The sequence below is a fragment of the Amborella trichopoda genome, chromosome 11 (genome assembly GCF_054954075.1).
Source record: "Amborella trichopoda isolate Santa Cruz 75 chromosome 11, AtrichopodaSantaCruz75HAP2 v2.0, whole genome shotgun sequence".
In the NCBI taxonomy this organism is placed as follows: domain Eukaryota; kingdom Viridiplantae; phylum Streptophyta; class Magnoliopsida; order Amborellales; family Amborellaceae; genus Amborella; species Amborella trichopoda.
In genome coordinates this window covers 12,188,565-12,214,088 of record NC_142346.1, presented here as the reverse complement: position 1 = coordinate 12,214,088, position 25,524 = coordinate 12,188,565, and the positions used below count along the sequence as shown (strand labels likewise).

Sequence of the window (25,524 nt, the reverse complement as noted above, 5' to 3'; positions counted from 1 at the left end):
AGTTATAAAATTGTTATATCATAGTTAAAGAATTTGATGATAAAAAAAATCGTGTCTTTTTTTTTGGTTTGTACTTAAGTGAGTGCAATATTTACTAAAATATTTAATGAGAAAATTTATATGGTGTATTTTTTTGATATGGTGTATTTTTTTTATATGCATTTATCCGATTTTTCACTCCGATTTTTTGAGCCTAGTATGATATATTGGCGATATTTTTACATGAAGCATTTTTGCCAATTCGTATTTTTTATCCGATTTTTTCATCCAACTTTTAAAATAAAAACGGTTTTTTCTCAATTTATTGTAAGCCGATTTATTGATAGTCCTCGACTTGCTAGCTATAGAAGCAAGAGATGTTGAGTGCCTCGACATCACCCGAGTACCTGAAGGAATAAAGGGTTTTCATGGGGTTGTAATAAAGAAGGACCATCACGGTCTTTTAAGTACTATGATAAACCTTCTATTCAACATGGTATTTTAGGTGCCATATAACTTTTGAGAGCCATTACAGTACTTAAGTACTATAAAGCATCAGATCTTTACAATAATACGACTACCTTGAATGCTGTTTTGAAAAAAAAAAAAACCAAAAAATGAAAAAAAAAAGGTATGGACAAGGTTTAAGAAAGTATATAGTTTTTTTAATAAACAAAAAATTAAGGTATATTTCTGATAATTTCTCAACTTCTTCCATTAAATTTGTTTTATATAGATTATTTTAAAAAAAAAAAAAATTTACATATCCCTTATTTTTAAGTTTGGAAAGGTTTCTATACTTCCCCTACAACATAGAAGTTCTATCCTCCCCCTACCATCAGGCGTCCAATTTTGATTAAGAGTTCCACTCACAGTTTGATCTTAAGATCCGACGTCTCAAAGTATTTCATTTTTAATTTTTTTTTATACAAATTGTATTAATATGAAATTACGTACGTGCCATTTTCTCATTGGGGTGCACCTATAAAAAAATAAAAAATAAATTTTTGATAAAATATAATAATCAAAATACCCCTTGAAACTTTTAGTGGTATTTTGGTCATTTTATTCTATTGAAAATATTTTTTTTTATATTTTTTGCTAGTGCGAGTTTAATAGAGGAATGGACGTCCAAAATTTGGTGTCAAAATAGTTTATAGAAAAAAATTAAAAATAAAATAGTGTAGAAACGTGACATTGTGATTGGGGCAATCTTAGCCCTCCATTCAGAATATATGGTTGGATAAGGGGGAAGATAAAACTTCTATGCTGCAAGGGAAATATATGGTTAGATAAAGGGGAAGATAGAACTTCTATACTGTTAGGGAAGCATAGAAAACTTGCCCTTTAAAATTTCATTTATTGATAAACCTACTATTTCAAAAGATATATTCTAACCCTAGGTCACTTTAAACATAGTTTTTAATCTAAACAAATGTGAGAAAAACTTGCTCTTTCTAAACCCAATCTTTTCACTCTCTTCACTTACATGCACAAAACTTATCTCTTTCTCTCTCTTCATGCGTCTTTCACTCTCATCCCGTGTTTCTCCAAATATTCTATCTCTTCGTGGTAATCTCTCATCTCCATAAAGCCCTTTTCCCTTTCTAGAAATCTGGGATAATCACTTTTAGAAAAGACATATCTTTTTAGATTTGTTTGGCCTAAAAAATTGATTTAAATTAGCTTAGGGGGTTACAAGAAATAAAATATACAGTTTTTATACACCAAGATATCTTTTAACTCCTTGGGTCTATTGTGAAATAAAATCTAAAAATAAGGGATATGGAGATATTTTCTCTTAAAAAAATTAAAACTCCTAAATCAATACAATAATAAAATAAATAAATTGAATGAAAAATATTTATTTTATTATCATTTTACATTTTTAAATTTTATTTTGATTATAAAATAAATTTATTAGATAACAATCACTCAACATGAAACATGCTTTCAGTATTTACATATTTTTGACATAATAATGAAAAACTATAATGCAATTGCCACTATTTTTTTAAAAAACCTACAAACCTAGATTTTTGAGAAATTATGGTATTTATTTAAAATTATTTTAGGCCGAATTCAGCCGATCCAATCGATTCTTTGATCCAAATCGCTAATCCACTAATTCTCAAATCCAGATCGTCAACCCACCTATTCGACAATTTTTATGGTGGCCAATTTGGGCAAGCGATCTATTTTTTAAAACCTTATTTTATCTTAGCATTAAATGTCATCGTGTTTTCAAAATCTTAGTAAACCAAAAGCGTAAAAGGAGGGTACGACACAAAATCTTCAATGTGAAGGTTTCACTTACATGCTCTCTTTTAGTTTTCTTATTTTTAACGATGGATCCTCGCATTAATTTACTGTTGCGTTAGCTAGCTAATGGCACTTGTGACTGCATGATGTCACAGTGAGATTGGATGAAAATAAAATATTAAATATTTAATTTATTTGAATTAATATTTTTAAGTCATTTTGTTATTGTTATTACCATGTAATTTTCTTTTCAGTTTTTAAATCATTTTATTGAGCTTTTATCTTTTGGATATGCTAAGTACTCTTTAAAAGTTTGTATTTGTTTGTAAGAATAATAAATATGCAAGAGAGATTCTAGATTTTTAATAATTTTTATTTTCTTGCTCATTCTTATTTATTTTGAATTACCTTTTAAAATCCATTGTCAGATAAACCATAAAATACAATCTTTAAGGAAATATAAATATTATTTTCATAAATTTCATACTTATAGAAATTAATGACTATTTAGGGACAATAATTTAGTAAGAGAAAAGAAAAGCTAAGACATTTGGTGGATAAAATATATGAATTAAAATATTTTATACAATGTCACTATTCATTTACGAGTGCTTCAATTTCATGGAGCAACAAGTTACATCTAGCTTAGCATGAAAGCTGTTGTGTTAATGCGCATCCGTTTTTTTTGCAACAAGCATCAGTTAGCCTCACGATATATTCTTAAAAAAGATCTTTTCAATTTTGAAAATTTGAGAACCTCTTAAGAATTACTTTTAAAACAAAAATTTGATATGAGTTTTCTAACCCTTAATATTATCCTAAAAAAAAATTAGAGGCTCAATCTCGTAACATTATTATTTATTTAAGTACATAGAATGACATTCGTAAATTTTCAATAAGTTATATCCCCAAAATTTGGGCCCTAAAATTACTCTCGGTCTTGGTTATATCGAAAACAATCGATAAACAACAGTATACTCCGGCGATCATTGGCCTCGGTTTAAAAACATTGAACCTTACATGGTCACTGTACCAGAGCTGAAGGCCAAAGGGCATTACAGTCATTTATCCTACCCCAAGTATTTACTATTCATTGACGCCTGCAGGCCTCTTCACAAACCTACTGAACCAGAGAGAGAGGGAAGAGAGAGGTTTTCAGTTCTTAAATGACCTCTCCACTCTCCATCACTTTCCAGCTTGTCATTCCCCATTTTCTTAGTTCTCAGATCAAAACCCTAGAATTCCAAATCCATAGATATCCCGTCTCCGCTGGCTCTTTCACCGCCACTTTGCGCTGAAATCCTTGCTTAACCAGAGCTATGGCGTGTACTAAAGTCAGGGGGAATGAGGTTCTTTACTCAGTTTACTCGGTACTTGCCCTGGTTTTCGTCCTGATGGCTTGTGTTGAGCTCTGTGATGCTTCAGCTGTAATGGACGTTTACAGGTTGATACAGTATGATCTCTCTGGTTCGCCATTTGGGTCTCGTAGAGCTAGCTTGAATCACCATGCTGGTTCTGCTTTGTTTTCTCCTGGTACTGATCTTTCGCGTACGGTGATTATGGTACCTGTCCGTGAACTCAACATCACATTACTTCGGGGTAAGAAATGCCAAGTTTTGCTTTCAATCTCTGTAGTTTTCTTGGTTCTAGCTCACATATCTCACTCTATTATCTCTTTGGAGCTTCAATTAATCCTCTCTCTTATTTTTGATTGGGTTAGCTCTGTGTCTATATATATGTATATAAAGTTAGCTCTATTTAACTATTCTGTCATGGTTGAAATCAGGGTTTGAACGTTTGGGTTCAATTTCACGATTTCATGCAATGGGAAAAATGACAATTACTGAAACGGGAAAATTGGCGTTGGGTTTGTTCCTTTTTTCCTATTTCTTGATTGGATATTTCATATGATGGTAAAAATACTTGGGTTCTAAGCTAGTCCTGGTTAACATGGGGGAAAAGAAATTACAGTTGATAAATGACGCTTTTATTTGAATTTTCCACCAATGAGTGGAAAGGAGATCTGAAATTTTGACTAAAACTAGAGACCACAGTTTGGATCTTTGTCTGCAGTTCATCCTTGAGAAAGCAAACATTTTTGGATTGGTTTATGGATACTAAATGTAAATGGAGACGGTAATGTTGATTTTTTTTTTTTTTTTTTGAGAAAAGTTACTTAGAGACTGTAATGTTGAATTATAGTGCAGTTTTGAACCTAATCTATAAACAGAATCTTGATCACCTATAATGGATGAATTAAGGACACCATCACGTCTATCTACATGTGATGAATAGAGATAACATGTTTTGACTTATAAGTGTCTTTGGATTCTATCTTATAGAATTTGATAGATAATGCCTATGAGCAGTGCGCTCAGAATCGAGTTTTGGGTTTATAAACCAACAAAGAATCTTAACAAAAGTCTCGTCTCCAGGACTTGGGTCCATAAACCAAGAAAGCAACTTGACAAGGTCTCTTCCTTGATGACGATGGCTATCTACTTTTAAGACTGCTTTGTGTTAGGCTACATGTTTTGTAGTTGGAACTAGGCTACTGATTGCTTGCACATACTCGTCTTGATGTGTGAAAACTTGACCTCTTTTATAAATAGAACAACTGGAGGGTCATACTGAGAAATCTGTACTAAAATTTTTGGATTATTACTGCCTTCTCCTATATGTGTTCAACTATGAATCATAATTTCCAACCATTGCCATATTTTTCCTGGGATCTCTGGTTTCATCCATTTCCAAATAAATAGAGTTTATAACAAGATTTAGAATCATCCAATCTGACGGTTCCTAAAAAATTCGTTCATGAAGGACGGTGTGCCATTGTGACATCCAGTACTTATTCTTTGCATGCCCATTTTAGATAATTGAGAATTTGTTCGTTATACTTTACCTTACCCTAAAATAGGTGGTGATTTTTACAAGTGCACAAATTGTTCAGTGAAACAGAGAGCCAAGTATATATAAATAGCATGAGTCATTGTTCTTACTCACCTATATATCGATGCACATTTTTGTGCCATGTTGATGATGTGGACCATTTGGTTCTACTTTCTAGGACAATATTGTTATCATTTTCGTAAAAATTTAGTTCTCCACTGGAATGAATGCTACTGTAAGATGCCATCACTCATCGCTGGAATGCTCAAATTTAATTCTCTGTAGAGCTTGTAGTTCGTACTACTTCAATATGATCACTGGTTTGGATATTTGATTTTCCTTAACCTTGATAAATGGTGTTGGCATTCTAAGTTCATCTCGTTAGGTCTTTTATATCCTTTTTGTGTGCTGCCTGTGGTATCATATGTTAATGTAGTCATTTATACATTTGTATTTATGTAGGAATGTTTCTCTACCAATTATATTTACTCCCAAATAGAGCAATACCTATTGTGATAGTCAACGAAAATTTATGATTTCTTGTGTGGTCTCTTTACCTCAAGTGTAACAATCATTTCGAGAAAGTATTTTTATATCCTGTAGTGGAGAATTTTCTCAATGCACGATTTATATAAAAACTTTTGTACAGACTATCTGACAAATAAGTACCCATTGGGAGGACTACTACTTTTGCTTTCCAAGAAATCCGCCGAGGAAAAGGACACAAACACTGAGGAGGATGTGGGATTCATGAGGAGTGTGTTATCTGAAATCGAACAGTTTCTAATACATGCCAATATTCCTGTGAGTGGTAGTTCCGTTCTTTGGTTTACTATGGTTAAGTTTTGTTTATTATTACTCTAGATTATTTCTAGAAGTATCAAGCTATTGTCTGTGAATCATATAATGTATATGTGGTAATACTTGTCAGATAAGGATAGTTGGTTATTGTTCATAAGTTATTATTTTTTGGCATTCGTGAAGCTTTGTCAATGAGAAGGATAGTTCCTGTAGTTCATCTTAACCATCTCGAATAATTTTATATGTTCGACATGGAATATAGGAAAGTTATGCTATTGTGCCACTCAATTCATTGGTTTAAAAAATTTCAATTTGTTTACTAATGACACTGCCAGAACTGAGTTTACTTGACAATTTAATGATCTTTGGAAAAAAAAGAAATAATAAAATTATAGAAAAATAAAGGACGCATAATTTATGATTAGTTAATTTCTTACCTAAATAATGTACACTTATTTTTTTAGGCAACAACTTTATGTGCCAAATATATCTTTAGATATTTTTATGTTTGAGTGTGATGATAATCTTTGTAACTTTGACAATCTATATCAAAACATTGTTCTACAAATTTCACAAACTAAGCCTTCAAACGAGTCCAATCTATCTCCAAATTCATAGACTGTGTGTCATACATCTAAGGCAAAGGATTGGAACTCACTCTTTCTAGTTAAGGGTCATAAAAAAAACATTGTGCACGGATGGAACGTTGTCCAAATTGAACACTAATGCTATTTATCTTTTGCATGGACAAGATATGCCATTCTAACCAATTACAAAATTATTGAGTAGACAATCTACCAATTTTAACAAATTATGCATACTTCCAAATGAATATTAACTATTTGAGACTTATATCATGGTGCACCATACAACTTTTTTGTAGAGAAGCACTAATCTTACCTTTTATTGCTTAAAACAGTGTTCTACAAATTTCACAAACTAAGCCTTCAAGTGAGTCCAATATATCTCCAAATGCATACAATGTGTGCCATACATCTAAGGCAAAGGATTGGAACTCACTCTTTCTAGTTAAAGGTCATTAAAAAAACATTGTGCATGGATGGAACGTTGTTCAAGTTGAACACTACTGTTATTTATCTTTTGCATGGACAAGATTTGCCATTCTAACCAATTACAAATTTTTTGAGTAGATAGTCTACCATTTTTAACAAATTATGCATACTTTCTAATGAATATTATCTATTTTAGGCTTATATCATGGTGCACCATACAACTTTTTTGTAGAGAAGTACTAATCTTACCTTTTATTGCTTAAAACAGTGGTGTTGGCCTATTATTGTCTTGAAACACATTATATAATCTACTGCCTAACACTATATCACTTGTCAACATATAATCCTTGTCGGTGATCTTTCTGGATCTTGTTTGTTGTTACATACTGCATGAAGCTTCTTCTTCGACCTTTCTTGGCTAAATCTTGCTCTGTAATCTAGTGTGTGAATTGCTGCAGTATCCTGTGTACTTTGCACATGAGGAGGAGAAGGTGGATGCTATATTAGCTGATGTTAAAAAGAATGATGCTACTGGTCAGCCTGCAACTGCAACAACTGGCGGGTTAGTTTATTTATTGATATTATTCTACTTTACTTATTGCTTTACGGTTCTACTTCATGTTATAGCTCTGCATGATTGTTTCTTGTTCTAATGCTCTAAATTATGATATTGGCATCCTTATATGTTCTTATATACTTATGTTATGAAAAGTGAAAAGCTCATCCATGGATATTTGTGTTGCTGATCATCATGGTCCTTGATATTCTGATGTATTCAATGTTAATCCAAGAATTAAGTGATGAATATTTATAATATTTCTGTAAATGTAGGACTTTAATACTTTGATCGGAATAAATTACCTTGGTAACCAAAAATATAAATGACTGACTTCAATGAAAGCTCTATGTTGCGGTGCTTATTCTCAGTGGTATCATGTGATAGATTAATTTGGGAATCTGTCTTGGGGCATGATGCACGTCAATGCTGTGGACACAGTTACAACATCAATTGTTTGTGGTTTTACATAGGAATTTGAAGTATCCAAAATGGATGTGACCCGATTTTGAAGTATCCATGCATCATAGGTCGTCCTGGGAAGCCCTAGTTCATCTGGAATAGTATTGTGATTTTCCTGTAATTTGATCACTTAGGAAGGTGTGTTACACTTCTTGGAGGTTACATTGGGTTTCTGGAGAAGTCTCGGTTGTTTTTATCTGCAATTTTTGTTATTGATATTTGTCAAGTATCTACCAGGGGCCCAGGACTGGTTTGATGGCAGATGATTTGGTGTATGTGGATGTTTCTAGAGAGGACTAGGGGTTCTGTCTTTGTTAAATTTCTTATCTGCTCCCTTTGCTTAGTAATTTGTTGGACGGAACAAATTTTGTTTGTGAAATCCCGAAGTAGCTATTCATTGAATGTGAAATTATGCTTGTGTGCTTTTGAAATCTACAAATTATTTTTAAGTCTTTTGGCATGGATGCCTTGATGATAGACAATCTCTTCCGAAAGATAGCTATAAGGTGGGAAAGTATACACTGAAAGAGATACTCTTGTCAAGATGAACTTATGAGCATTTTGGATTCCATTGGCTATGTTATTCAATTCTTCCTTCATTACTATTAGCTTCTTGCTATTTGAACTACTAAAAATCTATTAGCTTATTGCTATTTGATCTTGTTTTTAGTAGTTTCTTATGTTCATGCAGTGAATTGGTAATGCAGATATTGGTTTTTCGTGCTTGCTTGTTGTGTTAGTCTTTCTTTTTTAGTGTTTCTGTGCTTGCAAGTAATTTTGAGTTTTCTATGACTACCTTATGAAGTGAGTTTTGTAATCCATTTTCTTTTGGATTATTGCAGCTTCAAACTTGTCTTGTCTGCTCCAGAACCTAAAAAACTTGCATCTCCGACCCTTACAAACATTCAGGTCCTTTTCTACATCCCTATGTTCCTATGATTTTCCATTGGGTTCATTGTTATATGCTGTCACAAGGTACATAAGCAGGGTTACAAAAAGATATTGGAAGCAAATAAATAGCTTGGATTGTTTTTAGTTAAGTAACATGAAATTGTGTATATTTGGAGAAAAGAAGTCTGATAACTGAATATAGGAAAGAGCTCCTGAAATCTGTCTTCTGCTTTCCCTTTGAATTAATGGATTTGAATAATTAAAGCATAAATATAAAATACTGTTGCTTGGATGTTAAAAAGAGCAAATTTGGAAGATCAGATTCTTGATTGCGAGCCTCTATGGATGAATTAAGGTTAAAATTGCTGAGATATCATCAAAAGTTAAAGCTATGGTAGTATATCTGATGCTCAGCAATGTGTGAATTTGCTTGCCTTCTGATAGGGATGGTTACCAGGATTAAAAGGTGAAGGTGATGGTGCTCAGCTACCAACCATAGCTATAGTGGCTTCATATGATACGTTCGGTGCTGCACCGGTGGGTAACAACTCATATTATGGGTTCGAATAATATAATTTTGATAAATAATTTCTTCTTTATACTTTATTTGTATTTTGCAGGCACTAGCTTTTGGAAGTGATAGCAATGGAAGTGGGGTTGTAGCATTGTTAGAAATAGCAAGGCTATTTTCCCGCCTTTACTCAAATCCAAAAACAAGAGGGAGATACAATTTATTATTTGGCTTAACTTCTGGGGGCCCCTACAACTACAATGGGACACTGAAGGCAATAAGCTAAACAGCATTCTGGGCCTTTTGCACTTTCTTGTGTTTATCCATTTCGTTTGGAAGTTTGTCTAATCAATGTTCTCTTTTACTTTTCAGTGGCTAAGGAGTTTTGATCAGAGATTGCGAGAGAGCATTGATTATGCTATTTGCTTGAACAGTATTGGTTCCTGGAAGAATGAGTTATGGCTTCATGTGTCAAAGCCTCCAGAAAATGCCTACATAAAACAGATTTTTGAAGTGAGCTTGATGCTGCCTTGTTCCCAACAAATGTTCTAACCTATTTATGAAAATGTGAACCATTTTACCAACAGTGAATTTTGCAGGACCTTTCAACTATCAGCGAGCAATTGGGAATTACAATTGGTCTCAAGCACAAAAAGATTAATATTTCAAATTCACGAGTAAGTTTTTGTTGTTTTTTTTTTCACAAGTAGAGACCTCAATTTCGTTGTTGATCTTCCTAGTACTGGTATTTGATGCTGGTACTATCAAGTTATAATCATGTCTGATTTCCATCCTGCGTGCTGAATTGTAAGAGAGAGAGAGAGAGAGAGAGAGAGAGAGAGAGAGAGAGAGAGAGGAATGGATTAGGCACAAATGTCCACTTGAGTTGCATCCATGCTGTTTATTGTAAAAAGTTACTTTTGTTAAAAAAAGTTTGCCAGTGACCTTATGGTCACGTGTTAAAGTTATTAGTTCTGACCAGCATGCCTCATTGAATTGGCTGGTTTGGATTTTCATTTTTCGTAGGAAATTGGATGAAACCATAAATACTTGGCTCATGAAGGCACTTCTCACGTTGGGACTGTTGATTCGGCTATTTTGATTGTGCACAATTATCTGCAAGACTTGTCATAAGGAAAATTTTTGTGCATTGAGGTCTTTCTTTTTCTTTCCATATAGACATATATACATTCACATGTGCGGGCCCGAGAAAGATGAAATGATCCAGCTGGTCTATTGAATAGTATAGGCTGGATGGCTCACATTCAATCTGGGCACATCGGACAATGCAAGTGTGGGGGAACATTTTTATATTTGTAAATCTTTTTGAGCTAAAATTTTGGGGAAGGAAAATTGTTTCATGCTGCGGGGACCACATTTCTATGTTTGCGGTCCCCGAGGTATAAAGCATCCATCTTAAAGATGGATGCAAATCGGTGGTTCATCTGAACTAACGGTCTAAATGTTCTCTTACTAGATCTATTATTCTTAATTTTCAAAATTTAATTATTTTTTCATATTCATGTTCTCCATGTTAGAGATTACATGTCTTTAAAAATTAGGTCAAAAAATCCATGTCAAAAATAGATTTTTAAGAGGTGACTCATTTCTACATGGACTCATAGAAACTGTGTCCTTGGGAAAAGGTGTGCTGAACCTTGGCCCACAAAAAAATAAAAAATAAAAAAATCATTGTAGAAAATGATGAAAATGCCCTTACCTCTATCAATGAACGTGGGTTGTCTAGATTGATCAATGATGATCAATCTTAAAAAAAAAAAAAGAAAAAAAAAAAAGAAAAAAAGAATTTGCACCCTAGAAAAGGTCCAAGGCCATCCATTTGGTGGGCATTTGTAACTACGTCTTCAAGAATCAACAACAATATTTTCCTTTTAAAATTGTTACTCTAATGATGATAATGCTATATATAATATTTGAGGTAAAAAAGAGAATGGCATAGGGCCTTGGTGGTAGTATTGCCGAGCCCCATAGTGAGTTCTTTGACTCCATTCTCACCAAAGGGTAGGGCCTAAATCCCCACTGACTTACGATTCAGATTTGAGAAAAATGATTCTCACTATTTTGGAATCTCGATTCAAAAAATTAGGAATCGCGTTTCCTATTTGCAAGAATCGATGTCCCTTCATGTTGGAATCGTGTTTCATACCTATATGGAATCACACATGACCCCACTTGTTTCGGTGGTTATTGGAGTCATGATTCCTAAAACTATGGAATCGTGATTCCTACAAATATGGAATCAAGATTCCTAAAATTCTAGAATTGTTGTCCCCATCAACTTTGAATCAACATGCTCACCATTCCGGAATCGATTCTCCCCATAATGGAATTGAGATTCTCCCCTTACTAGAATTGCGAACCAATTTCCTCAGGCATGTGAGAGAAGTATTAAGAAAATATATAATTTTACCCATTACTACAAGATCGAATTTTGGTCTGTATATAATCAGTCCAAGACTCCAAGTACTAATGTCAACCTTTATGATATCTTCCTGACAACATGGATTCACAATTCCTTAATACTTTGAATCAACGTTTAGCATAAGTAGAATCGTATTGTTGTGCAACAAGGAATCTCGATGTCTGGTATATAGAAACTTAATTCCAAACAACATGGATTCGTAATTCCAAAAAATTTGGAATCAATGTTTCTCACAAGCAGAATCGCATTCTTGTGTAGCTAAGAATCATTAAGTCCTCGATATGGAATCTTGATTCTGGCATTCCAGGAATCGAGATTCCTAAATCAGGTGGAATCGCGTTTTGCAAAAAATGGAAATGTGATTCCTTTCTTTTAGAATTGACTTTCGCCCGGGAAAATGTCGAATCGAGATTCCGAAACGGAATCGCTACCCTCATAGGCGATTCGGGTAACTATAACGGAAACATTGAAGCTTTCAGACTTGGAATTTATCATGCATAGTTTGGATTGGTTAAAGCCCCAATCAGTGAATCTGGGTTGTCCAGATTGGTCAATGATGAAACGATGGAATCTGCATCCGATAAAAGGTCTAGGGCCACATTTGTTGGACATTTAGAACTAGGCTTCAAGAATCAAAAACATTTTTTTCCTTCTAAAATTGTTAATTTGATAATAAAAATGCTATATACAATATTTGAGATAAAAAATATCCCCTGAAGGCTCCGATCTGACCATCCATCAAATGGAAGGCCTACATTCATCACATTAAAAACAAAAAGCCATTTTTCAGGTTGCAATTTTTTAAAGTTTATGTTTTTTTTTTTATATTGTTTCATCGGGGTAAAAAGAGTGTTGTGTTAGGAATTTAGGGTCAAACGTGGTGTTTGAAGGTGCAATGGCATTATATTACTATAAAACCTTTTAATGAAATCAAAATAATCAATTCCTTATGTGATAGAGGGCAAAATTATACTTCTTTTTAATTTCTCCTTATATGATGGAGGGCAAAATTATATACTTATTTTTAATTTCTATTCAATTTTAAAGGACATATATTTTGATTTTAGTTTTTAGGATTGAAATTTTTTTTTTGGGATTCTAGGGTTTTCTTATATTTTCTTTATTTACTATTCATGGAATGCTAGTGTTTAAAATTATTGTTCAAATGTTAATGTTCACCCATTACTGTTCACATGGGTATTTTAGGAATTTTAGTATTGTTTGAGGGTATCTAGAGTCTTAATTGTTTACTTGGGTTTCAAGTTAATTTAGGATTTCATAGGCTTATAAAAAGTTTTTATGTCACATTATGGGGACGATAAGTTATGGGAATAAATTTTATTTTATGAAAGAAGAAAGTTCGTCTCTTGGCTTCATTTACAACCATGTTATTTCTCCATTATTGTTGATATTAGTTGTTTAAGGTTCATAGAAAATGGTGGATTCAATTTCAAACCTTTTATTTCTGCATCAAGTAGTATTAGAGCATGGTTTGAGGACGGCTAGAGATTGCGATGGCTTGTGGTGTTAGCTGTAGGGATGCCGAGCTAATCCAACTGTACAAGGCAATCAATAACGTGACTGAGAGGTTACAGAGCTATTGCTGCGTAAGCTGGGCCAGCAACAATGTGCCCTAAACGAAGAGGAATCTACGGGGATAGATCCAAATCGTGAGGGTTTTTATGCAAAATGGCGCGAGTCAGAGTCTGATTCAGAGTTGGAGCAGAATGATGAGGCTACCTTCAACCACCCATTCTAATCATGCAGTTTGCATTGGGAGCTTCATGTTCGAGAGAATAGATCATGGGATTTAGTTGATCTACATGATTTGAGGGAGAACGATGGTGATTTTGGCATAGGTCATATTGAAAATCAGCAGGTTGTAGATTAGGATAGCCACCAATTTTCAATACGTATGATGAATAAGATCTTGTAAGAGATCCAATCTAGAATGATGATCAAGATTTCGTAGGTGAATCGATCTTTGATGAAGAAAAGGATGAAGATATTAAGGTTATCAAAGAGGTGGAGCATTTAGGGCATTGGAATAAGAGGTAGTGCAGTGGAATAAGAGGTAGTGCAGTGGAAGCATGGTGGACTCAGAATTTGCAAAGTTTGGCCTTGGTTTCCGAGAGTAATGAGACAAATGTCGAGAAACCCTCAAAAGTACAGAAAATAAGGTTTGAAGTTTCCTACATGATTTTCAATGGGAGCTCAAGAATAGCTGAATTTGTAAATTTGCATCAATTCCTCAATATATATATCAAGATCCGTTTCTTGAGAAATTATTTTGACCACAAATAGTATTTGAGCCAACAAAGAAGAAGAAGGTTGACGAATGCAGTTTTGATACTGAATTTATCTTAACGTATTTCAAAACTCGAGGGACGAGTTTTCTCCAACTAGGGGAGAATGATGGAGGGTAAAATTATACATATTTTTAATTTCTATTCAATTTTAACAGATGTATATTTTGATTTTAGTTTTAGGATTTATTTTTAGGATTTTAAGTTTTCTTTGGGATTCTGGGGTTTTCTTATATTTTCTTTATTTACTATTCATGAGTACTATTCATGGTACTATTCACACGTTCTTGTTCACAATTACAGTTAACGCATTACTGTTCACAGGGGTATTTTTGGAATTTTAGTATTGTTTAGGGATATTTTGGAGTCTTGATTGTTTTGGGTTTGCGTTAATTTAGGATTTCATAGGTTTATAAAATGTTGGATGTCACATTTTGGGAGATATATGTTATGAGAATGAATTTTATTTTTTGAAAGAAGAAAGTACTTCTCTTGGCTTGATTTACAGTAATGTTCTTTCTCCATTATTGTTGATTTTATTTGTTTAAGATTCTAGAAAAGGGTGGATGCAATGTCCCACCTTTTCTTCCTGCATCAATTTTCAAGCATCAAACCGAAGGAAAAATTTGAAGCTTTCACAATTGGAATATATCATTCATATTACTGATCGGTCAAAGCCCCAATCAGTGAATGCAGGTTGTCCAGATTGGTCAAAAGTGACCAATCTCTAAAATAAAAATAAAATGGAAATCCTATAAAAAGTCCAAGGCAATGCATTTGCTGGACATTTAGAACTAGGCCTTCAAGAATCAAAAACAATTTTTTCCATTTAAACTTGTTGATCTGATGATGAAAATGCTATCTACAATGTTTGAGGTAAAAAAGATCCCCTGAAGGCTCAGATCTAACCATCCCATCAAATGGACGGTCTAAGTTCATTGCATTTAGAAAATCCATTCAGGTTGCAATTTTCTAAAGTTTGTTTCTTGATATTGTTCATTGGGATGAAAAGAGTGCGTATTTAGAATTTAGGGTCAAACGTGGTTTTTGAAGTGTAGTGTCACTATATTACTATAACAACGTTTCATGAAATCGAACTAATTTATTCCTTATGCAAGCAACATACCAACGGAAATATTTGAAGCTTTCACACTTGGAATATATCACGCATACTCTATATTTTGGTTGATGTTTATCTGATTTGCAATTGAGTTTTTCACAATGACCATATTTTCTATTGCCACAAATGTGATCCTAGACAACTATACACTCTGAAAAGCTATAACACAAGTTGCAAAGATATTGAAATTGAGCCATTAAAATGTTCGTCTGTTGTAGGTAGCATGGGAGCATGAACAGTTTTCTAGGCTGAGGGTGACTGCTGTGACACTCTCAGAACTTTCTGCTGCACCTGAGCAACTAGAGCAAACTGGAGGAATATCTGACACAAGGCAAGGCTCTTATGACCACGAAATCACTTGCATTATATTTTTGCTGTCTCCTGATGACCCTTTGCTAAGTTTTTAGGAGTTTTGCTGCAGGCATATTGTAAATGAAACATCCGTTCTGAATGGTATCAAATTGGTTGCTGAGAGCCTCGTGGTAAGATCTCTTCTTATTTGCTGGCATTGGATATTGTTTCCCAATTTCTATGTGTCATCTATCAAATAAAAATTCTTACCTGTCTAGCACCGTCTTTGAAACAATTAATAAATTATTTTAAACTAGACTGTCTTCATATTCATTTGCTTCTAGATTCTAATGAAGTGACAACTGAATTGAGCTTATCTTGTTTGGCTTAAAAGGAAATTTACGAAATGAATTCAATCTTGGATTAAGTGCTAGTAAATATTTTATAAGCAACCAAAATTATTTGACCTAATTTAGTGTAACTATTCCATTTCCTCTTCTTTTTGTCTCATGATTGGTGTGCCTTTTTTTCAATTAGTGAACATACAGTTCCTAGTTATAGTTCCTAATTAGACACAATTGGGGCGTACGTTTTCTCTACATACCAAAATCTTGTTTTGTGTTATAAATACTCACCTACTTCACAGGTCTCATTAAAAGTGATAAAGTGTTTATATATCATTAAAAGTGATATAGTGTTTATATATCATTAAAAGTGATATAGGTTTTACATAATGTGATATAGATAAAAGTGTTTATAAGATATTAAATTGAAAAAAAAAATATGGTTGTCTCTCTCTTTATGCTATCTGACTGCATTGTAGACCTTCGTTTAGTAAACCAAGTGAATTATTTATATGATAGCGCATAAATATTGTGATAACAAATTAAGTATCATAAATAGGATATTTTTTATTTATAGCAAAATTAAGTAGACATGACTTCTTTTTTTTTTTTAAAGATCTTAATGGCCCCAATAGTTGGCATAAGGCTTGGCGGATTATGAGATTGATAATAAAATAGGATTTGTTTAATTGTAGTTATATTATATTTAATGCTCAAAATGAATTAATATTAATATAAGTGTTATTATTAGAATTATATAATAAATAATCTTTATAATAAAGCCGTTTGAAAAAAACCCCATGCCCTCGCTCTCTGGAAAGTACTGAAAAGACCCACATCCCTCTATCTCTCTTCCCCTTCCAAGAATCTCTAGCAACAGATCCCCTCTTGACTAAAAGTAAGAACTTTCGGGCCATCCATTGAGGCTCGGGATTTACGCTGTGAAATATCCTTGTGGTATAGAACCTCTGTCCAATCCTAAGATCTGATTATTTTTGTTGTCGTTTTCACTGCATTGGGATACCTACGATGTCTTATATTGGTCTCAGAGCGACTTGATGGAGGTACACCCTAAGATCTGATTATTTTCAAATAGACTTGATGGAGGTTTGCTTTAAGATCTAATTGCCATTCTTTTATCACTGCATGGTTTAGTTTCAGTCCCTTTTGCATTGAGAGACCAAATGGTTTCAGAGAAGTACGAAGCTCACAAAACTTGTAAATTTTTAGAGTTCTTGCTTTTTGTTGTGTTTGTCCTGGCCTTTTTGGAGCCTTTTGGCCCCTGTAGGTGTTAGGTATGGTCCAGGGCATGCTATGCACATAGAGGCACGATCGGCATGCTTAGGGCCCATCCGAGTATGCCAAATGGGCGTCTGATCACTGGGCACAAGCTGCTCTGATGACTAGGCTTTCATGGAGGCACACGTGGTGGCGTGCGTCCCCCCTGCCAGTGTGTGCATGCCTGCGTCCTAAGCCACGCTCCAACATGTGCACCAACGCTGGTCACGAGTGGTGGTCTAGCGGGTGTACACACTTGTGTGGGTGCACAAGGGTGCCCTCTTAGGGTCCTCACGGCCAAACGCGTTGTGACTTGTGGCGCATGTGCCACACGTGGTGTCACATGTGTGGGATGGGGCAGCTTGAGGCCACACAAAATTTGGTGTAGCTGTGGCCACACTCCTTTTGTATGCAGCCGCAGCCTTTCCTTGTCTCTATGTGGTCTCAGTGCCATGTTTTACCTCTGCTGCACGGCCTACTGTGCGCACACACAAAACTCAAGCGTGTGCACCAACGCTGGTCACGTGTGGTGGTCTAACGGGTGTACACACTTGCGTGGGTGCGCAAGGCCACCCCCTTAGGCCCTCGGCCAAAATGATTGTGACACGTAGCGCATGTGCCGCACATGACGTGTGGGATGGGCAGCTTGAGGCCACACGAAATACACTCTTTTTGTATGCAGCTGCAGCCTCCCCTTGTCTCTGTGCGGCTTCAATGCCATGTTTTACCTCTATCGCATGGCTTGCAATGTGGCCACACTTTGCTGTGTACAACCACGGCCTCACCAAAAGTCTGTGCAGCTTTGGTCGCTCTAAGGCTGCACAACCCTCTGCAGCCGCATGTCTTAAAGTGCGGCCGTGGCCGCACTATGTCTTTGTTCTGCACGACCTTATTGTCAAGCCCTTTTACTTCAGGGCCTCAACTATAATAGAATGTGAGCAGCCTTGAACTTCCAAGGGGCTTAACTTTGCCTCCGAGTTTTAAAATAAGAGATATCATATGTGATTTTAGGGAAGTTTGCTAAGCCGGACGCAACCATCATATCCCACTTGCTAATTTTGCTTCTAAAACACTAATTTTGGTCAATAAATTTTGTATGCATTCACGATATTCTTTTTCATGTGGCATGTGACTTGTCATGTTGAGCCAATCAAATCCTGGGGGCATGGGCATTGCCATCATTAGATTACAGTTTTTGTTGGATTTTGCGTAAGGGATGCAAATACTTAACTTGATGACAATGGTTAGGGTGTCCAGCCTCTAAAATCTAACTTGATGATGATTACGTATTGGCTAATATGGCTGTGTGAAATATTCAACTCGAGTATTTTGGCTATCTTAATTCTTGGGGACACAAAAACGTATAGTATTCAATGATATATTATGTGATTGCATCAAGTGATTTGGTTGTCGACTTCCTTAGAGGGGTAATGCTAAACAATGGGAACTTTTGGTATTTATGGCAAGAAAAATGATGCAAGAACTTTTTTCAAGCAACAAAAAACTCTTGACAAATTTTAATTATGAACTTATCATTTCTTTAGAAGAAAGTTATGATGAAACTGTTGAAATTGCTTCAGGCAGTTTTACAGAAAATGTTGAACCAGAAGAAACAACTTTTGAGTCAAACAGTGAATCTGATATAGAAAATATCAATTCAAAAGGAAATAAATGCTATTACAAAGGGAGAGAGGAGAGAGAGAAGGAGAGAGAAGAGAACTGAGCTGTTCTCCGATGATCTTCACTGAGAGGGAGCTCCTCTTTTTATAGGCAAAGGGGGCAATCTGGACTTCAAATAATATTTTTCAATTCCGCCAAGTATTGGCCTTTGATTTTATGCAGAAAAGTGGCCACGTGATTGTACTTGAAGGGCAGTCGTCGGTCGCATTAGATGATTCCACGTATTGGCTATAGTGAAATCGGTCAGATGACTTATCAAATTGTTACTGTTGGTTACAGTGTTTTGTTTAGATGACTTATAAAAAATTTATAAACAGTATTTCTAAGCGAATAGTGTTTTTAGTAGTAATTACTATTCATATGGACTCGTGTGCTGAGTAGTTTTGCAGCCAAGCTGTCCATCTCACGATCTTATGGTAAGTCTCATTTGCATAGTGGGCTTTTTGAGGGTACATGGAAAAGGATTCCCTCTTTTGAATAGTGAAATACAAAAAATTCGTAACTTTAGCTTTTATTACATGTTACACTTTTTGTATATTCATTGAATAAATGCATTGAATTTGTATAAGAAAAATCTTTTATTTTGATTTTCTTTATCCGGAATTAGCTGGTTTAGTTATGTCTCGGGTCCATCTTGCTTCCGTGTGTCAGTCTTCCATCATATTTTGTGTGTTGGCCTCGGCTACACTGTCAAAGCTAAAACTTGGTACAAGACTATATGGTCTTTCTGGTTCATCAAAAGGGATATAAGATATTGTGGGACGTCCAGAAGTTGGTTTATACAACTGTTGTTTAGTCATTTTGTAGGATACTTCAAAATTTGTTATGAACAGTCTTCTATCGTCAACAACACTGAACCAGCTTTCATCATTTTCAAGTAAATTTTTAGCTCATTGAGCTTCATTTTTATGATCTCAAGATTTTTTGTACAGTAGTTTTCTGTATCAAAAAGTAATTTATCGGTTTCATCCCAGTTTATCTAACCCAAAGAGAAATCAAAATCTGTAGCTTTTCTCAAAAGGCAAATTCAGAAAAATCTTTCTCGGCTAGTCCAGCCTATTGAATTAGAAATTTTGAAAGTAATATAATTATGAAACTTCCAGGTTTTGGTAGTTTCATAAAACATAGTTTTGATTATCATTGGAAAATTCTTAAATTTTATCTGATCATGATGGTAAAAAACGATTTTATCCACAAGTACCCATTCGATTGGTTCAATTTCCCATCGTCATAATTAAGGGAAAATACAATTTTTGGGTTATTGTTGGATTCATAAATAAGATTACCTTCATACTTGGTTAGTATTCTGGTAATATCTTTTTCAGGCTTGTTTAGCCTATGTTCAATATGCTCATAAAAAACGTCATATGGAAGTTCTAGTTTTAGTTTTTCATGACGGTAAATTCTTTTAATTCTTTCAAAAATAGGATCTTTGGATTGATTATCCAGGTGTTCTGAAATTTTTAGAAAATTATTGTCTTTTCATAAGATTCTGTTTCCCAGTCCATTTGTTTAATAATCTGGAAAGACAGGTTTTGCAGCTCTCTGGTTTATACTAATTGTTTTGTTAACAATTTAGAAAATTTTCCCATGTTTTTCTAAATTTTGTTTTATTTTGTGAAATATGGGATTTCCATAGAGAATTTAATACATGATAAAATTCAGAAGAAATATCTGGGTTTCTGTAAAAATCTGCAACTTGTTTAGTTTGAGATAAACATAATTGCTCTTGTAATCTCAAAATATCTTTAAAAGATAATTGTTGAGGATCCGGTACTTGAGCAAAATGTTGATGCTGCTGAGAGGCTTGTTTAGACTCTCTAAACTGAATGTTCTCTGGTCTAGGAATCCATTCCGATATTTTTTTCTTTTTTTGAGGAGGTAGCACGAGTTGTTTACCCTTTCTTTTATCCCTCATTGTTCCTGGTTTAGGAACTTTCTCTGCTAAGAAAATCAGCAATTACATTGTTAATACGTTTAATATGTTCAATTTCAAAGGTATATTGACATATAAAATTATACCATCTGATTCTCTTAGGATTTTCTTTTCCTTTCTTATATTTAAGAAAATCTTTTACCGATTGGTTATCGGTTCTGATAAGAAATTTCTCTGGAGCAAGAAAAATATAAAATCTTTTTAAACCATTTTTTATGGCAAGAATTTCTTTTTTGTGTTTAATATAATTAATCTCGCTTGGTTTAAATTTTCCCGAATTATAGCCACAGATTAATTCTTTATCATCTACACATGCCTTTAAAACCTCTCCCCAATGTTCATCACTGGCGTTTCAAGTATAAGTTTTTTTCCATCTTTTGGAAAATAAACTGTAGGAATGTCTGATAGATCAGCTTTTATTTGTTTAATAATTGCTGAGTCTTTTTCTCCAAAAAAAATGTTTATTCCTTTTTAATTTTTCTAATAAAGGATTTTCCTTTTTAATTTTTCTAATAAAGGTTTTTCCTTTTTGGATAAATCCTTTATAAAGTTTCTACTATAATTAAGTAAACTAAGAAAACTTTGAAGATGTTTTTTATCTTTTAAGTCTTCAGGAAAATTCTTAATTTTGGAAGTAATATGTTCTTGAAGTTTTATTCCTGTTTGATCTAAAACAATCCCTAGAAAATCAATAGAAGTTTTTTCTATTTCTATTTTCTTTGGACTTAGGATAATTTCATTATCTATGAATTTAAGAATTTTCCAATGATGATCAAAACTATGATTTATGAAACTACCAAAACCTGGAAATTTCAAAATTATATTACTTTCAAAATTTACAGTTCAATAGGCTGGACTAGCCGAGAAAGATTTTTCCAAATTTGGCTTTTGAGAAAAACTACAGTTTTTGATTTCTCCTTTGGTTCGATAAACTTGGATGAAGCCGATAAATTATTTTTTGATACAAAAAACTACTATACAAAAAACCTTGAAATCATAAAAAATGAAGCTCAATTGACCAAAAATTTACTTGAAAATGATGAAAGGTGGTTTAGTGTTACGAACGGTAGAAGACTGTTCATAACAAATTTTGAAGTATCCTACAAAAGAACTAAACAACATTTAACAAAAGTTCAAGAATTTCTGAACAACTGTATGAACCAACTTTTGGATGTCTCACAATATCTTATCCCTTTTGATGAACCAGAAGGACCAGATAGTCTTGTACCAAGTTTTAGCTTTGATAGTGTAGCCGAGGCCAACATACAAAATATGATGGAAGATTGACATACGGAAGCAAGATGAGACTTCGGACGAGACTAATCAGTTAATTCCGGATAAAGAAAATCAAAAGAAAAGATTGTTTTTATACAAATTCAATGCATGTATTCAATGCATATGCAAAAAGTCTAACATGTAATAAAAGCTAAAGTTATGAAATTTTTGTATTTCACTATTCAAAAGAGGTAATCTTTTTTCATGTACCCTAAAAAAGTCCACTATGCAAGTTGAGACTTACCATAAGATCGTGAGATGGACGGCTTGACTTCAAACATTATTCAGCACACGAGTCTATATGAATAGTAAAAAACGCTATTCGATTAGAAATACTATTTATAAATTTTTGATGAGTCATCTAAACAAAACACTGTAGCCAACAGTAACAGTTTGATGAGTCATCCGACCGATTTCACTATAGCCAATACGTGGAATCATCTAATGCGACTGACGACTGCCCTTCAAGTACAATCATGTGGCCACGTTTCTGTATAAAATCAAAAGCCAACACCTGACGGAGCTGAAAATATTATTTGACGTCCGGATCACCCCCTTCACCTATAAAAAGAGGAGCTCCCTCTCAGTGAAGATCATCGCAGAACAGCCCAGTTCTCTTCTCTCTCTCTCTCTCTCTCTCCTCTCTCCTTTTGTAATAGTGTTTATAGTTTAGTATATGCCACAAATTATCCTTCTTATCATGTAAAAAGCCCAAATGTTTCCATGGTGGAGCATTTGAGGAAAAGTTATGATAGAGATTTGTGAAGTGAGTGTTGTTGGCATCATTTTAGGTGACCGGCAATAGATGGCACTTGTACTCTGGTCATTTCCTCATACTGAGTAACCAAATGGAGATATTGATGATGCATTTTTGCAGCGTCACAAATCCCACTTTGTCAAGTTTCTGGATGACCAACATGACATACATGTGTGCCAGTTACTGTCCTGATATTTCCACTAGAAAATATAACTTGACCTTTTATTTTAATATGAAAAACATATGGAACACATGCTAGAAAACCAATTCATTCTCCCGCTTTGTAAGGGAGAATCATTGACGACAGTGAGAGAAAGCCACGAGAAAGCCACCATTAGTACCACGAGAAAGCCACCATTAGTACCTGAGCGCCATAGGAATGCATGTGTCAGAATTTCTTAGCGATGCTTTAGGTTTGAGGGAGAAAATCTGACCCACCTTTCCATTGATGAGGATGAATTGCATACATATCAGGAAGCAGTGGGATCATTTTTGTTGGCAATTGGATTGCTAATAGAGTAAGAGATTAGTTCCATGGAGGATATCGAGTTTAGAAACTCGTAAATCTTCTCCCAGAATGTCATCAAGAATAATTGGCTCCTAAAAATTAATCGAAGGGCCCAGGGGACTTTAGATAAACTACAAAAACCTAAGGAGTGGCGGAAGGGTCCACTCAATTGAGCATGATGAGAAATTCTCCTTGGTAGTGAGAATAGTATCAATTCGCTTTGCATTTGCCATTATAGTGAATTAGACTCTGGAACTTGATCGTGTGTTTGTTCAAGTGACTTTACTTGACAAAGATATGTCATCGAGAATTGTGGGAGTTCTGTGATCTTGTCATTATGAGTTGACGAGATCCTAATGGCAAGAAATGACAGGAAGAAATGGTTGTCCTCGAATTTCTATGTGCAGGACGTGGGCAAGGTGAATCATGTGCTCGATGTTGAGATATGGCACAATCATTCTAAGAGGCTCATTAAGTTTGTCTTAAGTGACTTGCATTAGGAAAATCTTAAAATAATTTAGGATGCATGATGGTGGGCTGATCGGTACTTCTGTCAAGAGAGGTCATATGCTTAGTAGCGGTGGCAACATGTTGGATCCCGAGTCATCGGACCCAGACCCGAACCCAGATCTGATTTGATTATGGGAGACTCGGACCCTACCTTGACCTGACCTAAAAATCAATTCTTACATTTAAAAAAAAAAGAAAAATGTATATTTAACTCAAAAAAAAGAGAGGAAGAGAGAGATTTGCATGGGGAATTGGGGGTTTCGTTGTGAAGATAGAGCATGGGGAATTGGGGGTTTAGTTGGGAAGAGAGAGAGCATGGGCAATTGGGGGTTTGGTTGAGAAGAGAGGGGATTTGGAGAAGTGGGGGTCACGTTGGGAAGAGTATTTTTTTTGGAGGTGAGGGTTTTTTTCAGGGGGAAGGGAGAGAGGATTTCTTTGGGAAGTGGGGCTTTTGTTGGGAAGAGAGAGAGCACTTTGTTGGGGAAGTGGGGGTTTCTTTGGGAATTGGAGGTTTAATACTAATTAACATTGAATTAATATTTTAATAATATGTAAATATAATATTTCAATTTATTTAATAATAGATTCGGGTTGAGTCGACATGGACTCGAACCCAGACCCGACTAGTGTTGAGGTCCAAATTTTGGATCCGGTCCTGACCCGCCGGGTCCAAATTTTGGGCCCATATCCGGACCCAGTTCGGGTCTCGGATTGGGTCCAGGGCCATTGCCACCCCTAGTGCTTTGTCTGATTCTCTGTCCATACATGAAGGCTCATAAATGAAAAATATAATTTGTGTACCCTATGCAAGAATAGTAGGCGATCGTATTTATACCATGTTGTGAATGTGACGGGATGTGTTGTAGGACTTGTCAACGTAGCTACCAGAGCAATCTAGGTTAGGACCATTGGTAGGTCGTGAATAGAATACTTCGATATCTCCAAAGAACCGTAGACTACTCATGGATCTTTCTGGGAAATGATCTCAACTTTTAGGATAGAGTAAGTCTAATTGGATGGGTGATCTGGATTATAGATTGTTGACATTGTGAAATGTCTTTGCTTAAGAGTGGGAGCAATTTCTCAGTGCACCAAGAGACATGAATGGCGTGTTCAATTTATAATTTGAGTATATGGATTAATGTGCAGCATTGCAAGAGGACTTGTTGGTTATGTGGAACCTGCAAAGCTTAAAGATCATATTGAGTGTTGGAAAGCTTGTGAGCGTGTTTTGTGACAACATGACGAAACTGACTTTCGCAAAGGATCCCAAGTATCATAGTAAGACATAACATGTAGAGATTGGGGATTGTTATGTGCAAAATGTCATTGAAGAAATGGCTGTCATGACACATTCCTACAAATAGGATGGTAGAAAATCTTTTGATTAAGCCTAAGCTCAAGAAATATATAAATCTCGTGTCAAGAGATTGGACCAGGGATCATTGTTTGATTCTTTCAATAAATGAATCAAAAATGGTTGATTTATAGTTTGTTTAATGCACATGCACATGGTTTGAATGCACATTCTCTCTTGTGAACTAGGACACATGGTCATTGTAAGATAAGACATCGACAGGCTTGGTCTTGCACAATGTTGATCGCCCTCAATGTCAGGGACACTATCACCTTGATGCGAGATTGAGATGATATTATGTGGATGGGAATCAATGTATTTACATGATGTCCTACCAAATCGCGTAGCTAGT

The 25,524-nt window shown here is 34.8% G+C and overlaps 1 protein-coding gene across 1 annotated transcript in view; it reads left to right on the top strand.

Annotated features, from left to right (window-relative positions):
- Nucleotides 1-3,361: 3,361 nt before the first annotated feature.
- LOC18426959 (M28 Zn-peptidase nicastrin) overlaps nt 3,362-25,524 on the top strand; it is a 43,398-nt gene continuing 21,235 nt past the window's right edge. Inside the window, exons 1-10 of the mRNA XM_006836018.4 lie at nt 3,362-3,840; nt 5,783-5,937; nt 7,406-7,509; nt 8,808-8,874; nt 9,301-9,393; nt 9,477-9,641; nt 9,740-9,880; nt 9,967-10,044; nt 15,455-15,567; nt 15,658-15,718. Of these exons, the coding sequence (XP_006836081.1) occupies nt 3,561-3,840; nt 5,783-5,937; nt 7,406-7,509; nt 8,808-8,874; nt 9,301-9,393; nt 9,477-9,641; nt 9,740-9,880; nt 9,967-10,044; nt 15,455-15,567; nt 15,658-15,718 (1,257 nt within the window). The 5' untranslated portion in view covers nt 3,362-3,560. The remainder of the gene's footprint in view (nt 3,841-5,782; nt 5,938-7,405; nt 7,510-8,807; nt 8,875-9,300; nt 9,394-9,476; nt 9,642-9,739; nt 9,881-9,966; nt 10,045-15,454; nt 15,568-15,657; nt 15,719-25,524) is intronic.